Source organism: Eutrigla gurnardus, assembly GCF_963514095.1.
Source record: "Eutrigla gurnardus genome assembly, chromosome: 13".
Classification (NCBI taxonomy): Eukaryota; Metazoa; Chordata; class Actinopteri; order Perciformes; family Triglidae; genus Eutrigla; species Eutrigla gurnardus.
The window spans coordinates 11,367,317-11,384,547 of NC_139936.1; the positions used below are offsets into that span (position 1 = coordinate 11,367,317).

The window sequence follows — 17,231 nt, forward strand, 5'->3', positions numbered from 1 at the left end:
GACGGGATGGCGCAAATCAAAACGCGGAAGTTGACACCCAGGAAAGCTGCTGCCGCCGCCGCCACAACCAAGATGAGTGTTGACATGACAGTTGGGCTGTAGCGAGGAGAAGTGGCGGCGCGTCGGTGACAGCGAGGCGGCGAGACCGCAGCACAACACCGGAGCCAAACAAACCCCCCCCCGCCGACACCGGACCGGACTCCGGGCTCCGGACTACAAACTACCCGCATGGCGTCTATGAACAGCGCCGAGCGACGGGCTTTCGCTCTGAAAATCAACAGGTACACACATTCAATTCGGTTTAGGCGTGAATGCGAACTCTCGGTGCCTCCCTGGGGTGAGGCAGGCGGGGAGGGAGGGAGGGAGGGAGGTTGGGAGCTCTGTCCTGACAGACGGAGGGGATTCCACAGTGGAGCAAGCAGGCAGCCACATGTTGTGAATGTTAATGCGGCAGGTTAGATTAAACAAAAAAGGCTGCCTGCAGGAAGATAAACAGCCAAAACTTCTCTTCAACTTATTTAGGTGCATAGTTAACTTCTGGCCACGTGAGACACACCGTAGCTTATTATTTATATATATATATATATAGGCTACACACACACACACACACACACACACACACACACACACACACACACACACGCTCAGAAGTGGAAACAATGCCGAAGCTTCTACATTAAGCTGACAAATCTGTATTATATCAGTGGTCACTTCCTCCTGGTGAGGATGCTGGTTCTATATCTAGTGTGAGTAGTGATCATTTCCTGTGGTGGGTGTCGGGTCTGACTTGGAGCTGCTGTAAATCAGGAGGGATGTGGACCATATATATAGTTCCTGCTGTGACACTGGCCAGGTGTGGAGGAAGCATGTATCGCTGCATGGAAGTCTATTGTGTGCCATGCCTCCTCTGTAGTATGACGAATTAAAAACAATGCTTCCTATGATGAAGCTTCTCCGGGGGTTAGTTGTATTATTGAATACTTTGTTGTGTGATGTTTCAGCAGTTCAATCGTGCACCAGGGGTTCTGGTCAGATTTGGAGATGGATGGTGACGAGATTGATTGTTTACCCTGAGATTTATTTTCATAGTCCACAAGCAGTGTTTGAATCCCAGTCGATACTCTCTTTAAAGCACTCTCTTAACCAAAAAAGATCTGTAGCTTTTAAAAGCCCTCATAAGTGAACCATCCAAACATTTTGTATGTCCTGGCGCATCTTCAAATTCTATGTTTCTTTGTTTATCTACAACTATTTAATGTCTATAAAACAGTGAAAAAAGCTGAAACCAGCAAATGTCAAGCATTTTTTTGTTTGAAAAATGACTTAAACGAGGAATTCATCATCTAAATAGTTGCAGATTTAACGTCTTATTGTTTCACTTTCACATTATTTCTTTCTTTCCTTTTCTGTGAGTGTGAAATCCTCCATCCACCACCAGAGTGGCTGCACCGTGTAGCCTTGCTTGTAATCGCCAGGAGATGCTTGCCGTGCTGTCCTGTGTAGCTCTGAGCTCAGATGCTGCAGGATCTCTGGTCTCAGCCTGAATCCAGTGATGAGCCAGCAGAGTCAATAGATGCTGTGATGTAGCACAGCACTGGGGTTAGCAGATTTTGTGGTTGCAAAGTTTGAAACAGCAGAGCCAGTGAGTAATTATGCAGTGATTTCTCAAAGTGTTGTTGTGACTTGGAGTGAGTTGGAGTTGAAAACAACACGGTTTGTTTTGTTCTTTTTGTGTTGTAATGTTAGAGCAACATATTGTCAATAGCTCATGGAAAGCTGACTCAGAGGTTTGTCATTTTAGGAAGTGTAAGCTATAAACTAATATATATTCCTCACGTCTATTCACCCTAACTATTCTATGGTTGCTCATGGCAGTTCCTCTCAGGATGGAGTGTGGAGGAAATCCTGCACACTGTGGACAGCGTGTCCCTCCAGGTTTCACTTCACTTTTTTTTTCTCACTCGTGGCAGTTTAAAATCAGGAAATGTTAAGTTTCTTAATAAGCACACAAAAAAAGGGAATGGAAAAGAGGTGTGAGACTTTCTCAGTCGCCATGATCGCGCGGCACAGTTTTGGTGAATAGATGGAAGATAACACTTAATATTCTACCGTTGCCCGTGATGTTACTTGCAAGCATATGGTAACAGGTGTGACGACAGCTGTGGATGTGGGGCCGCTGTCGCTCAATACTCCTTAGTGGCAGGCGGCTCCGGATTGAGTTACATCTGATTTCCTGTGGGCTCTGGTTAATGTCATCTGTTAACCCCCGTGGCTGCTGGCGTGGCCACCGAGTGATGGGGTGTCAAAAAAAAGACTCATAGCTGCTCATAGAACTTTTGACAAATGACCTGTCCTGCGGTTAAAGTCTACTCCGAGTTGTGTTTAAAGTTTCCTTCCCGTGACTTTTTTTTCTGTCTTGGAGCCAAAAGGCTGCTGTGTTTGTGCGTGCCTCCCTTTGGACAGGAAGCTGTGTCCGTGATTGTGCTGATAGCAGCGAGACCCATTAAGTCTGGAGACATATGATAGTATGAGACACACAGTGGGGGCATCCCTCTGGTCTGCTTCCCTCCCCTTGTCATGTACACAACACGCACCACTCTCTGCTCTCCTGTGTGTGTGTGTGTGTGTGTTTTATAATACTATATACTATACTATAATACGTAAGCTGAAGGAGCCACCCACTACTAGTGGATTGACTATATAATAATGAGGGTAACGGGGATAATTGTAGACTGCCCGGCTGTTCTCGGTGGGAGTCACGTCACGGACGTCATGAGGAGGAGATAATAATGAGTACAATTAGAGATTAGCCTGGAGAAGCATTACAGCTGCAGTCATAGAGCAGGATTCAATGCGAGGAAAGCTTGGTCGGTGATTCCAGACGTGCTGACAGGAACACGCCATATGCACACACAGCAAGTGCAGGCCTGCCACAGACAGCGTGACGTGACAAATAAGTGGCCAGCCTCTTTCTATAGGACGGGGTTGATAAAAGGGTTTTTCGCTGTGTGGAGCCCACAATGAGACTTCTGTCCTCGGGTGACTCGTCTCAGGAAGAGAGAGAGAAATGCTCCTTTAAGCTGTCATTATCACAGTTTAGCAGCGGATGTTGTTCACATTTATTGACTCCACACCTTGAAGTTCAACAGTGTGACACGAGGGAAACCATTAATATATTCCTGGATGGTTTTACAGACGTAGCACTCAAAGTATTTATTTTCCAGTTGTATAAACTAATGGAATAAGTAGTCATCAGCCTTGATTTGTAGCTGGAATTTGCTGTCTGGTGTAATTTCCTAGTCGCAGGCATTTAAAGAGGGCCATCAGTGTTGATTACCTATTCTAATTACACTTCATATCTATGTAAAAAAACAGACAAAGGGAATTGGTAATTATTGGCATCATGTTTTGTGTTGTGAAAATGATCTCTTAATAGCAATTAACATGTCTGATGTCAAAGAGGAGCATTTGTTGACATTTGACAGTTGATATTCAGTGTTGATCTCTTGATCTCGGGGCCTCAAAGCATGTTACTTAATGACAACTGGTACCTTTACATGTGCACAAGAAGTTATGTTATTCCGAGATATTAGGTTATCAAGATTAGTAATCACATTCCACCCTCCCCTGACCTTATTGTGGAACCACGGATTCTTTGAAGTGTATTTTCCTGATTACAACACATTATTACTCTGTTGTAATAAAGATTGACCTTTGAAAATGACAAAGATGATGTTGTGATTATGGTGGCCGCACTGCCAGTAAAGGACTCTGGTTCTTTTTTTTAGAAAACCTGCAGCCTACACTGATTGGCTAATGCTGGGTCTGCTCACATTTTATTTTAAGGACAGCATCGAGTGGTGTTGAATAATATGCCTCTCGGGGAATGTCATGCTGGTCATTCTCAGAGATATGAAGTCCTGTGGCCCTGATGAGACGCACAGACCTCAGAAGCTGCTTCCAAGGCGAAAGCAGTCAACTTCAATAACGGCTGTTTCTACAGACGGGGTCAGATCTGTATTAGAACATGATGGTGTTGCTATGTTTCACTGAGCCTTTTTTTATTCAGTCTTCATGACCTTTATTCACAAGTGACCTTGATCTCTGTGTCCACTCAGCTAAGTGCATTGCAGGTATTGTTGTAGAAATGTGCAGATCGATTGACTTCCTGTCTGTCTCATATTTCATATTTCTTTTTAGCACCGCAGCCAACGTTAACGGAGGTCGCATCGACTTGCATAATGGTGCATTCAAGCTCTATTCAATTCAATTTTGGGCTAAAGTAAATTATCCCGATGTGTTAAAATGTAATCGTGTGTGAAACTTTAATAAATACATTTGTTTAAAGATGTTTTCATGGCAATATCTTTTTATTTATCTTCCTAACACTAGCTCTAAGAAGCTTGTATTATATAAAAATAAAACTACTAATGCAAAAAAAAAATTCATCAAAGCAAGTATTTAACAAAAATACAATAATGTATTTCCGAATCGTTGGAATTGTGTGTTTCACGGAAATTACCACTGAAAATGACAATAAGAAAGTAAAAGAATAACATTTAGAATTTTTGGAGGTTTTCACTCACTTTGGGATGGTTGGAAGTCTGGAGCCTTGCTGTGAATTATAGTTCTCAGAAAGAAAAATGGAATCAGCAGAAATAGAATTGTTAAAAGGAAAACCAGAATCGGTCAAGAAACGTGCAGCTTTTGCATCTCTGTTCATAACTTGTTCAGTCTTCAGGCGGTTTCACTAAAAAGTTATTATCAAGACGTTGGCCTGTGGGAAGAGCTGCTTTTTCCATCATTGCACTGGAATCACCAAAATGATGTAACAAAGGATGCCAAGACACAGGGCCGCTAAAGAGAACATCAGATGCTATGTGCTGTCTAGTGGTAAAATAATGTCTACTGGGGCTCTGCAGGCAACAGCTGATTACTGTTTTACTTGCTTAGTGCTTTTATAGACTGGCCCTGGATTGATGTCAGTGTTTGCAAGCGAGTGGACAGAGTGTGCATGCGCCAATATATCACTTGTATACATTGTGTATTGTGTAATAGTGTGGGTCGGTATGCGTGAGCTTTGAGCTTTGGCTCAATGAAAGATATAGAGAGAAGGCACTGTTTGTGGTGGAGTGGCTGAGGGCTCAGTCTGCACACAGGGTAGGGCAAGTTTCTTTTGAAGTCAACTTATGACAAGGTTTTTACAGGGTTTAAATTGCCTTGGGTACAAGCTCCGTACTCCCACCAGACAATCTGCAAGAGTCTGACCGAACAGATGTCAGAGGCAGAAGTCATAACTGTCGATGTCAATGACTCCCCTCCAGATACCTGGAGAGGTGCACCTCTGTCATTCCTTGTGTTGGCCTGAAGCTATTTGGAGCTTTAGTTTCTTACCTAGAGACCCTTTTAGCTCCACGGACATGTGTGATTTGACACATTGCACATTCCCTTTAGACATTAGTGTAAAAAGTGGGTGTTTTAGGAGACTTTAAGTTGGTATATATGTAAGAGCCCTCAACAATCAAATTCCAAGTGCCATTGCATAAATACTGCTTTAATAAACCTGCTTAGAGCTTGTACTGAGCAGCAGGTGTTCAGTAAATGTGTGAACACATGCTCCTTTATCAAGCTATAGACTACTCTGAGTTATATGAGGGTAAAGTTGTTGTTGAGGAATATGTAGGTTAACAGGGACCTTTGCACAATTTAGAATTGCATAACAGAGCTGCGGTTGCTTTTGATAAATCTGTAAAAGTTGAGAACGAACCTCTTTGTGTGTCTCTGGCTGAAAATCTACCTGCATGCGTGTTGTAATATGCTTCACCAGATAATTATTTTTGTGCCATTTGCAGCAATGCATGCCATTGAACTTGCTATGTTTTGAATAAAAACGGTGCTGCGCTGCTGGACTTTGCTCTTTGTGTAAATGTGCATACTTGCTCTCCCACCCATGCCTTCACCTTTCCTGGCATACAGTCATTGCATCGACTCAGCGCGTTAAAATACCGACACGAGGGGCGGGAAAGTGTTGTAAACGGAACGTGCACCAAAGCCAAACTCAAATAGAGGTTTGCATTCTTCTGTGTGCTCAGAAACGCATTTGTGTTGACATGAAATATTAAGCAGCTTTCATTCTTGGAAAGCGAACTGGTTTGGTGATTCGTGGGTTTCTGCGCAACCTTTCGTGGTATTTGTTTTCAGATGTTTGCATGAAGCTGTCTCGTAGACTTAACAACATGCTTCTGACTCTCCGGCCTCAGTGGTTTTGACATGATGGCATTCCTCCATGTCACTGGCGTTTATTGGTTTGTGGCGATAATTAGTAACAGGGCTGTCGTAACAATGTCTACAGGGACTTGATGAACCCATGAGATCGACCACAGGGGAAGCAGGCGGGAATGTGACCCATTTACTTGAGTCTTTGCCCTGAAACTCTCTCCTCTTTGGCAATGTTACAGTGTACTGTTTGTTTGACACCTGTTCACACAGAAATACAGAAATACATACACATATGTGTAGTTTTAACAATGCACAAACATTGCCGTTGCCTAATGGGTTGTTTTGGTCTTAGCCACTAGGATTTCTTATATGATGAGTCATTTTGTCATGCTTCTTTGCATGCTGAAAGACTTAATTACAAGAAAGACCACATCTCTGCTAAAGACCATATTTCGAGTGGTGCATTTGTGTGAGTCTTTGTGGGAAAAAAAGTTTTACAAATGTGTTGTTTAAATCAACTAATGTGTTAGCCGACTAAGAATTTCTTTGTTCGAGGTCACAAACACATGCTTATACACACAAACCTGGCCGTTCCATCGTTGAATAGCGGAGGATAAAGCAGGCATTGTGCCGTTTGGTAGGGCTCAAATGATATGGTGGATTAATTGCAAAGAAATGGACGGTGTATAAGCTCAGCATCTCATAGAGATGAAATGTGGACAACAAATTGGGACACTGGCTTTGTTCTTGTCATCCTGTGTTCTTTTCTGAGAGAGTTACAGGCATACAGCCTATTCTCATCAGACAACCCAATATTTTTGAACACTGCTGCATTCCTATGTCATGTTGATTTCTGACCCATAAATCAGAGCACCCTATTTATTCCACTGCCTGTATAGCTGCTGGCCTGACAAAGCCTCTACACAGCCAGCAGAGAGTGCTTCTGTAGAGAGCAAACAATAACTTGAATGGAATCACCATGACGGACCAATTCAAACTAATCCGAGTAGGAACAATGGTGGAATTGCTGTTGCATCTGTCATTACGATACCGTGCGTCCACACTGGTGGAATTGTACAAACACCACAGCTTTACGTGGTTGGTAGACGTAGATGTAGATATGACGATAGTAGCACGCAAAATATGATACCACTGGTGTGGTAACGAATGTCCTCCTGAACACAAAGCTTCACGAATCCGTATGTGTTTCCACGTTTCGTTCCAGGCACTCTTCTGCAGAGATCAGACGGAACTTCAGTGGGAACCATGGCCTTCAACACAGCCGAACCAACTCCAACGCTTCGGCCTCGGTGTGCCTAACTGTGGTGAGTTCCTCTCTACGAACAGATACGTTAGCTTTTTGGAATTGAGCTATTTTTACCCGGAATGTATGGCATGATCCAGGATGTGTAGCTTTGATTGGATTCACAGCCAACTAGAAAACAATGGGTTAGGAGTTATTTGCATTTGAGCTATACTGTGTGACAGTAGGTAAAGAAAGTAAGCAATGCATCATGTTTTTGCAGAAATCTTTGCAAATGAAAAAATATGTATAGCTATAAAAGTGTGTTTAAGAAGGTAAGGCTATATACCCCTTCACTAGTTATATGATGCTCGTTAAGGAGACATTCTGTGACTAAGCTCAGTGGAGTGGTTTCCTCTAATACTGCACTCACACAGCTTTAGAGTTTGTGCCACCAAAGGGCTCTAAGCATATCTTCCTCTTCGCTGTCATTAGCTCTCAGAATGTCTGAGTCAGTGCGGCGTGTTGTCCCGACGATTATAATTCGAATCATAGAACTGTCTGCCACAACATAAGTTACTGCTTTCACAAAAACAGCTGTCTGCATTTCTGCAAAAACAGCTGAGATTTCCTTTTTTTGGGGGGAGAGCCTTTCTTCCTATTGAAATAGACGAGATGAGAACTTTTTAGGCTGACATTGCCTGATCTTTGATTTTTAAACAGGTTTAGCAAACCTAGTATCTCCAAGTTTCGGCAGAGAGCTGAATAATGAATATCATTAGACGGGTTGTTTTCTTGTCTCTTCAGTTGAAGCCTAGCAGACAGTTGGAGTAAGTCCTGCTCTCTTAAGCGGGCCGATAGAGCGATGCACAATAATCCTTTGCAGGGATTTGTTCCCTCTTCACTCCTAGTCTGTGGTACCCCTTGAACTTATCTCCCTGCCTCCCAGTTTCAACTGTTCTACTGTCAGTCTTCCTGCTTTTTTTTTTCTATTTCTGTCATTCCCTCACATTTTTTCCTCTCTCTGCTGCCCTTACCTCTCTCTCCCATTTTAAATGTTCTATAGCTCTCAGGCGCTAAGTCTCCTGACATATCTGTGTGCACGGCTAACTGAGCGGAAGCCCTTTGACACTTACCCAGTGATGATCCTTGAGCTCGTCAGCTGACAGGGTTTGAGGAGGAGGAGTACTTGGACCGTCCATCCCACCCCGGCTTGTGGCATGCAGCACTCTTAATCTCTAACCTGCTTGGGAAATGGGTCAGTGCCTTGGCTGCTCATGGGCACTGGATGGGGCCTGCTTACCTTGCAGCTTACACACGCAAATCTTTAATATGGCCGGATTTGGGAATGCGGGAGAGGGGCTTTAATGCTATAATCTCCGGGATGATAGTTTCCCATTATTCAGCGGCCGTGTCTGGCACACGGATGAGGGAGGGATGTTTGTTTAGAGGAGGAGGAGGGAGGAGAGGAGGACCATTTTGTTGATTATCATAATTCTCCCTCTCTATTACTCTTCGGCTATTTTTAGTCCCTAAATATGAGGAATGTTGACTGATTGTTGTTGTAGGTTTCTTATACGAATTGAGAGATTAAGAGGAAAAGACACGTGTGTGCAACGCCTGTGTGTGTGTGTGTGTGTGTGTGTGTGTGTGTGTGTGTGTGTGTATAAGCAGCATACACGTGTGTATGTGTGTGTGTGTGTGTCTGTAGTTTCTGTTCCTGTCTGTTGAAACACCGGTTGATGGAGGGACGACTTGCTTGATGTCACTTCCTCTAAAGTCTTGTGGTTTCCCCCGTACAGCTCTAAACTGCCAAACACACTTTGCCTGAGTGCTCGACACTGCTGTCAAAACTTCTTGTGGGTTCACCGTGAACTAAAGGCTGAAGACATCTCTTCCACCTTTGGTGACGCGGCTTGTTTCCTCGCAGGTCTACTGGAGTTCAATGCCTCTAGGAATATGGGGAGCGATTTAAGGAGGATCTGTGCACTGCGTTGTGGCATCGTTTGAACTAAAAGCATTCAGTGTCAGTAGGTGCACACTGTAGGTTCCCATTTCCGGAGTGCGCCATTTTGGTTGCTTCCTTTTTTCACGGTTGGGTTTTTCAGCAGGGTAAGTCTCCAATCTCTCATATGAACGCAGCTGTTCTTTAGTGAGACTTTAGAGTGAGGTTATAGGTTAACTCGATCGTGTTAAATGTTGTGACCCGGGTCAAATGAGGCTTTGTGTTGGACAAACATTGTTCATCATGTCTTCTTTACATGTCTGTTTTAACAGCTCATCTTTGCCGATGCACGTTGACAACAGTGATGTTGGCGGATAAATATATATATATATTTTTTTTTAATGGATGAATGTTACTCTTATACAGCTGCGATTGTGATTGCAGTTATTGTTTTTATTGGTTGAGTAAGTTTACTCAATTCATGTAGTGTTGCATGTGTCTGCACAGAACTTCCGCTGCAGATTGCAATTCTTCCTGCAGGAGAAACCGACTCCCTTCTCATTAATACGGTATTTAGAAAGTAGCCTGGCTGTTGATTTGCCAAGGAGAGACTGCTTCTTGCGAGCTACCCTCGCGACTCGAACGGAGCAGCAGGCATTGATCGGAGGCATGCATAAATTTGCATTCATTTGTTTCAAACAAGAAAAAGAGGCCATGCAAAAAGAGGCCACGCAACAATGATTGATTGAACTTTGAGGCGGAGAGGCAGAGAAAATGCACATATGGAGGAGGCTGCCACTGAAGAGACGCTGTTAAAGTTCACACCTCCTCTATAGAAAGGAGGAGTCGAGGCTTTCATCTATACCGTAGGCCTGTCATCTAACATGATAATGATACAGTTGTTCCATCTGGCTGCCGGTGAAGTCTTTGCTTCTTGTGTTGCACGCTGATGCTAACCCATGTGGTACAACTTGCTGGAGTGCTCGGCAGAGAAAAATAGCCCTTAGGGTGAACTGATGTGCAAAAACATGTCTGAAGGCAAATGGAATTTGCTCGGCACTTAAAAAAATGAGTACAGCGATGACTCAACTTTCTGCTGCAGTTATCGCATCTGCGTGTACAAATGATCTGTAAGTGTGTACGCCAGTAGGTGGGTTCACTCTGTATTTTTCCTCTCCTGAACACACACTCGGTCTTTCACGCGTTGTCATGCAGACGCTTCCTGCCTAAAAAGCCCCCAGAACTTTTTTGGTATAGGCATTTTGCCTACACCAGCCGCAGCCTGCCGACTGTAATCAGACTGGAGGTCTGCCCAGTTTGCAGCCACTTTTCACTGAAGCACCTGCTCCATGCAGGTTCCCAGTTTGTGGAGCCAGCAGTATGTTACATCAGTCGTGTTTTTTTCTCCCCCTGTGAGCTCTCGCCAATGATAAAAAGTGTGCCTGTTCTTCCCCTAAGTGCAAGTGGGAATCTGTCTCTTTGTGCGCATTCATCATTTGAACAATATGTACCGATTCCAAGACCCAAATGGAAATTTCAGCCCGTTTGCACTGTACATAAAAGTGATCACAGCCCTGCCTTTGATCTGCTGTAGTGCTGGAGGCTGATAGTTTCTGTCTAAAAATAGATTCAAAGAAAAAAAAAAGTCTTTGCTGTCTTATTCAGGCCATTTTGTTCCACTTTCTATTTATGTGTGCTCCAGTGTTTTGGTATGAGGTATAAGAAAATAGTCATGATTCAACATGTCTGGTTCCACCTCCTTCCTATCATTTCTTTTCCTGTGCTTTCTGCACTCTGGACTGTACAGACTCATCACATATCACCTGAAAGCTTTCACAAAGAATTAGTCTTTTTTGTTGTTTGTCGTGTCTAACGTATAACCTGTTTCTAAAACAAATGAACTAAGTCGCGGTTAGCTGTGCCAATTATGTAGGTCGTTCCTCGAACCTGCACCGTTTTTGGTGAAAGTGCTTTTAAGGTATTTGCACCCTCATCTTTATGTGTGTGACAGAAACACTTTAGGATTATGGATTATTTTATATGCATGTAAGATAAACCCGAGAAGATGGATACATTTCTACTAATGTGAATGTATTTCTCTACCTTTGACTTATTTTTCTTTTAATGTATTATCTAATTATTTTTCACTTATTCTTATTATGTAATTATGCATATTAAACTGTAATGAATAATATGATTTCAATGAGACTAAGCATGAAGACTTTAAAAACAAGATAAAGGACTATTTGAATGTTGAACGTACCGCTGCTAATTAAATGGTTATTAATTAATATTCTACTCTATTCGGTTAGGATCCCTGAACTGCACTTACACAACTATTACTCCTGATACATTTCTCACATCATGACATCACTGTTCCCTTCCTCCATCCCTGCATTCTACAGCCTCCGTCGTATGAGGCGGTGGAGCCCTTGGACCTGGAGGAATTCCTGATATCACAGTTAAGAAGTGGAGACTCGGCCCTGATGCAGGAACTCGGAGACTTCCCCGATGATGACCTGAAGGTGGAGCAGGTGGAGAAGGAGTGTCGCACTGTTAGACACTCTGTCCCTGAAAATGGGTGGGTCCCAGGATGTCTGACAATTCACCACGGGGGAAAACCCACACACTCTGACTAAAAAGAAATCCCCCATTTAATCAAATTGACTGTTTGGTTAAAAAAAACTGGAAATTTTGAAAGTTTTTGCAAGCTTGTTGGCAAAAAGATGAACAGAAATAAAATATCACATCACTTGATTAGGAATAAAGAACTAGGGCAGAAGATCAGATGCATTGATAAAAGACGAGTTTAATAAAGCACAATACTTTCTTTATTTAGTCATGGATCAGGTGTATAAAGCTAATACCGGTAGGCAGATTTTTAAAGAATATATGCAGGTGCCATAAGTAGCCTTTTTTTTTTAAATGCCTTCAATGTTGTCAGTGTTCAGGTTTTGCCAACAGATCTTAGTTTATTGAGAGAGTGCCCTAGTCCGGCACCTTGACTACAAAGTATAGATTAACATAGAGGAGGAATGTAACATTTTCAGTTGTCTGTGAATGTTTTTTGCACGAGAATGCTTGTCATCTTATCCTCCTCGTCCCTCTCTTTGCAGACTGGATTTGGATCCACATGTGAGAGACTGCGTCAAGAGTTACATTCAGCCGTGGCTTTTGGTCTCTAGAAGGTAAATTGCCTCCTACAGAAACACAAGAGTTACAGTGTGAGTGTTCAGGCCTCTCTGATGTAGCAGATGTTCTTGCGTAGATATCTCCACAGATACCTTAAAATGACAGAAAAGTGATCTATTTTGGGAGTTTACAATTTGGAAATGGAAAACTAGATGTGCTCCAAGCTTCAGTATTTTATCAACAGAGCCGTCACACTGTGCAGCAGGTGCCAGCTGTCTGAGAAGGTACATGTGTCTGTGAAACAGGAAAAAGGAGGATCTCCTGTCTGATACATTGTAGTGCTCGCTCTATCTCTCCCTCACACACACATTCACATGCAACAACCACAAACACCGTGTACGCACTAGGTTGCATAAGGCTTCTGTGCAGAGTCGAATCAGTTGTAAACATGCATGTTCTCTCTCTCTGTGTGTGTGTGTGTGTGTGTGTGTGTGTGTGTGTGTGTGTGTGTGTGTGTGTGTGTGTGTGTGTGTGTGTGTGTGTGTGTGTGTGTGTGTGTGTGTGTGTGTGTGTGTGTGAGAAGGTGCCAGGGCGATGGCTGGAGTGCGTATTCGGAGCGAGAAGGCCTACACAAACTCCTTCGGAAACAGACTTTTGAGTCCGACGTTGAGCCAGACAACCAGAAGAAGCCAGTAAGAAACACAAACACACACAGTCCCCCTCTGACTGTTTGTCTTGCTGCTGTTGGATCACTATGCTGATGTGCATCAGCACCGTTACTTCTCAGATCTAAGTCTCCATGTGGAATTGGCCATGTTGAACCTGTTAGGCCAGGCACCCTTAGGTCTTAGGACCCATTAAAGTCAGAACAAACTCAAGAAAACATGACATTTCCGAGACTTTTCTAGTCTTTTCGGCTTCTCAAGGCGCTTTACAGTACATTCAGTCTACATTTAACCATTCACACACGCATTCAATCAATCAATCAATCAATCAATCAATCAATCAATCAATCATTTATTTGTCATTGCCATAAATAACAATGAAATTCCGTTGGAGCATACAACCTTACATAGTGAAAAGTGCATAGTGCAAAAAGTGCAAAATGTGCAATGGTGCAGAATCCCACGGGCATGTCATGTACATTCATACACTGATGGCAGAGGAGGCGCCTGAGGAACCCCATCAGGATCTAATCTTATCTTACTCATTCATGCACATTCACACGCCGAGGGCACAGCCTTCAGGGGCAATTTGGGGTTCAGTTATCTTGCCCAAGGACACTTCGGCATGCAGACGTGCATGTTGGAGGAGACGGGAATGGAACCACCGAACTACCGACCCTCAGATTCAACTCACTCTATGAGCCACAGCCGCCCCTTGCAGAGTCCAAGTGTAAAGAAATAGTTAGATTTTTTGCTGCTCTTATTTGCCCTTAAAACAGAATCGCTCTTAGGTGAAGATGGAGCCACTAGGGGATGATTTTATCTAGGTAGATTTAATTTAGGTAGATTACAAATTAGCATCTTCTGTCTCTTGTCTGTTTACGGATTGTGCGAACGGAATAGTGTGTGGTACGCCATGGGAGCCTAATGGCTAAGACACAAGCCACATAACAAAAAAAAAAAAGTTATTATTAATTAGAGAGCTTTAGAGCTGGTAATTGTCTCCCTTCTCTATACTTTACACACAGCCATGAGATTGGTACAAATCCTGTCATTAAAATATTGGCAAGAAAGCAAATAAGGCAATTTTCAAAAAAGCTTTTTTGAATGCACTTAGTTAAAGTATTTTCTGGAAAGCCATGCAGTGAGAGCAGTATGGTCGTCCACACTGATCAAGGCTGATGAGACCACAATAATGGATGTGAAATGTGAGGGTGGTGTGGGAGACTGGGGTGCTTTAATAGTGCACACACCAGTGTTTTGTTACGCCTATCACTCTTTCCACTGCGCCAGTGGTTTTCATGTGTACTTACTGCACAGAACTAAACCTGAATATTCAAACCCTTGTCATCTCTACGTGTTTGGCTAGACAGTTAGAGAGATTTTCTGGTTAAATATGTGGTATTCATTTCTTTATATTCTACTTTGCACATTCTTCACATCGGTTGCTTATGTCTGCATGCTTTAACTTTCATCATGGATCCCTGCCTCAGTAGTCCACTGACATTATTTCGGGGCCAAGTTCCCATCCTCCCTCACTTCCCTCTCTCTCGAGCTCTTTTGTCTCATAGTGGCCAAATCCCTCACTTCCAGCATCAGGAGTCCCAGCCAATCCAATTCCCAGTCAGGGCCACTCCCAGCCTTCACCACCAGCCAGACCCCCTCCCCCCCCCTCCTGTCAACCCATCCTTGCCAATTCTGGTTAATCACCCAAACCAAAAGGCCCTTATTACTGCAGCGGGCTTCCCATGAGCTACATGCCAGAAAGAGAGTGACAGGGAGGGGAAGAGAGCGAAAGAACAGCGCCATTGTCCCTCAGCGCTTAATGGGTATAATAAGAATCTCCCATGCTCCAGTATGGCTCAGCAATAGCCAGGGGATCGGGGTGTAAAGGTCCCCTCGTCGCCCCGACATGATGAAGCTTCACCAGGGTGGAAGCTCGGTCAGTCCTTGCCAGTGGTTTGAGAGTGGGGATCTGAGATTGATGGATGACGGGAATGAAAGAGACAAGGAGGGTGTAGAACGAGTGCAGTGAGGCTATGCACTGCCCTGTAGCTGAGGCTGAGTAATTCCAAATGGTGCCTGAGAGACCTCCAATCAGTTAGCATTAATATGGTTTAATGACTATTTATCTCTAACGGGGAATGATAGGTTCTTACAAGCTGCAGATATGTTAAATAACACTTGAGATAATGTCCTCTGCTTCCCTTTTTCCTGCATCTCGAAGGAGGGTTGTAAGTGGAAGGATTTAAAGCCAAGATGCTTTTTGTTAATATGAGTAATGAGCTTAGATTTATTTGTATATGGTGGTAGAGGCTGTTGGTATCAATACATGGAGCTGAATGTAAGAAAGCTGTATATTTCTAATCAAAAGCAGCACATAACAAGGTGGAGCTATCAAAAGCCATAGGGCGACATAAATATGTTTAATTATGCAAAACAGAAAACGTCTGTTGTGCATAACTGATGCTTGATTCACCCTGGCTTCAGGGCGTCTGAGAGGTACATTTCCATTTCCACACTGCAATATTAAGTTAGGTTAACCCTCTGTCTGGTGATCATTTTTGTCCAACTAGCATGTGCTATTACTGGCAGATGTCAAAAATATGTAGCATCTATCCGGTTTGTTTTCAGGGGCTTTTGTGGCTCTGGTTCAGCGAGATCTCTGATTACAGAACTTATATAAGTAATGGATGTTATATACAATGCATCAATATCACGAGTCAGTCATACCAAGCTATTATATGACAAAATTCAACAGCCTTATTTCCTGCATTGCGGTGGCCTTTTTGTTTATGTGTATAACTATGAATGCAGCAATTAAAATGCACGTTTTTATCATAGACGGAAACACCGACTGTTGAAGGACTAATGTCGCTTCACTCTCTTAAGCATGGAGTGAAAATAAACATAAGCGATGTGTGTACTCCACTTTGAGCAAGCCTCGATCAGGCAAAAACACACAAGAGACTGTCATCGTCTCCAGGCCAAAACAGAAACAGTCTAGACTGGGTGAATGCCTGTTAGCTGTTTGTTGTGTCTGCTGACAACACGACCATGGAGGCGGCGTTTTAAAATGTAGCGAATGTTGTCGACGTTCATGAAATGCCGTGGAATTACAGAGTTGACATTTTGCTGCAATGAATTTTAATTTAGATGGATTTTGGAATTTGGGAGATTCAAAGCTGAACAATACAGCTACTTTCCCCCTGTTTACTCAGACTCCATTCAAATGATACAGTTTAAACGGAGGAAGAACAGGCTTTGTCCACATTTCCAATATAGTATTCCGTACCCTGCACCCCATTTTCTTTGATGTCTCTCTTAATAACATCCCTCTGGATATTCTGCAGTAATACCCCCCTTATTTTGCTCATCCTTTGTTTCTCTCTTATTGCCCCATCTCCCCCCCCATCCTATTCTCTCTGTTGTCCCCTACCTCCAACCTCTTTCTTTCTTTGCCCCAGGTCAAGTCTCCAATACTAGCGGGGCTGAGTAATGACTCTGGCCGCACGCTGACCTCCAACGATTTTAACTTGCGATGTTTGACCCCGGACCAGAGAGTGGAGGGTCTGCTGGCCTTCAGCAACCATGAGGAGCTGGATCGCTTCAACCAGGAGGCACGGCATGCGAACAGGCACCCCGAGCTGTTTGCTCTGTACCCGCCGGCCGACGAGGTGAGATATAGAGAGAGTTGGTACTTGTGTGCTGTAATAGTATATTAGTGTATGAATGGATATGGGAACCAAGTGGGCCAGGGTTTGTCTGTCCCTTCTTGAAAAAGCATACATATGAAGATGTAGACTAATATGAGCTTCAACACAATAATGGTTCATCTCGTCAGTATACCAAGCTTTATTCCCCAAATGTTTCCAGAGTTCGTCTCTGGTTTTATTATATAGAATCAATAAATATTCATGAGACATGTGATAATGTTTTAACAGTCATCAACATTACAATCCTTCTTTTTAAATTATTACTTGATTTTCTTTTAAATAAAAACTTTAAGGAATCTGAGACTGTTGGA

The 17,231-nt window shown here is 43.2% G+C and overlaps 1 protein-coding gene across 2 annotated transcripts in view; it reads left to right on the forward strand.

Moving 5' to 3' along the window:
• Window positions 1-32: 32 nt before the first annotated feature.
• The window catches only part of dock8 (dedicator of cytokinesis 8), a 50,312-nt gene continuing 33,113 nt past the window's right edge, over window positions 33-17,231 (forward strand). The window contains exons 1-6 of one of the 2 annotated variants that reach the window (XM_084024433.1): window positions 33-281; window positions 7,445-7,544; window positions 11,813-11,988; window positions 12,524-12,595; window positions 13,123-13,231; window positions 16,672-16,881. In XM_084024433.1, coding sequence (XP_083880559.1) covers window positions 229-281; window positions 7,445-7,544; window positions 11,813-11,988; window positions 12,524-12,595; window positions 13,123-13,231; window positions 16,672-16,881 — 720 coding nt within the window. In that variant the 5' untranslated portion in view covers window positions 33-228. Of the gene's footprint in view, window positions 282-7,444; window positions 7,545-9,314; window positions 9,575-11,812; window positions 11,989-12,523; window positions 12,596-13,122; window positions 13,232-16,671; window positions 16,882-17,231 lie in introns of those variants that run through there. The other variant, XM_084024434.1, reaches the window with a different exon arrangement.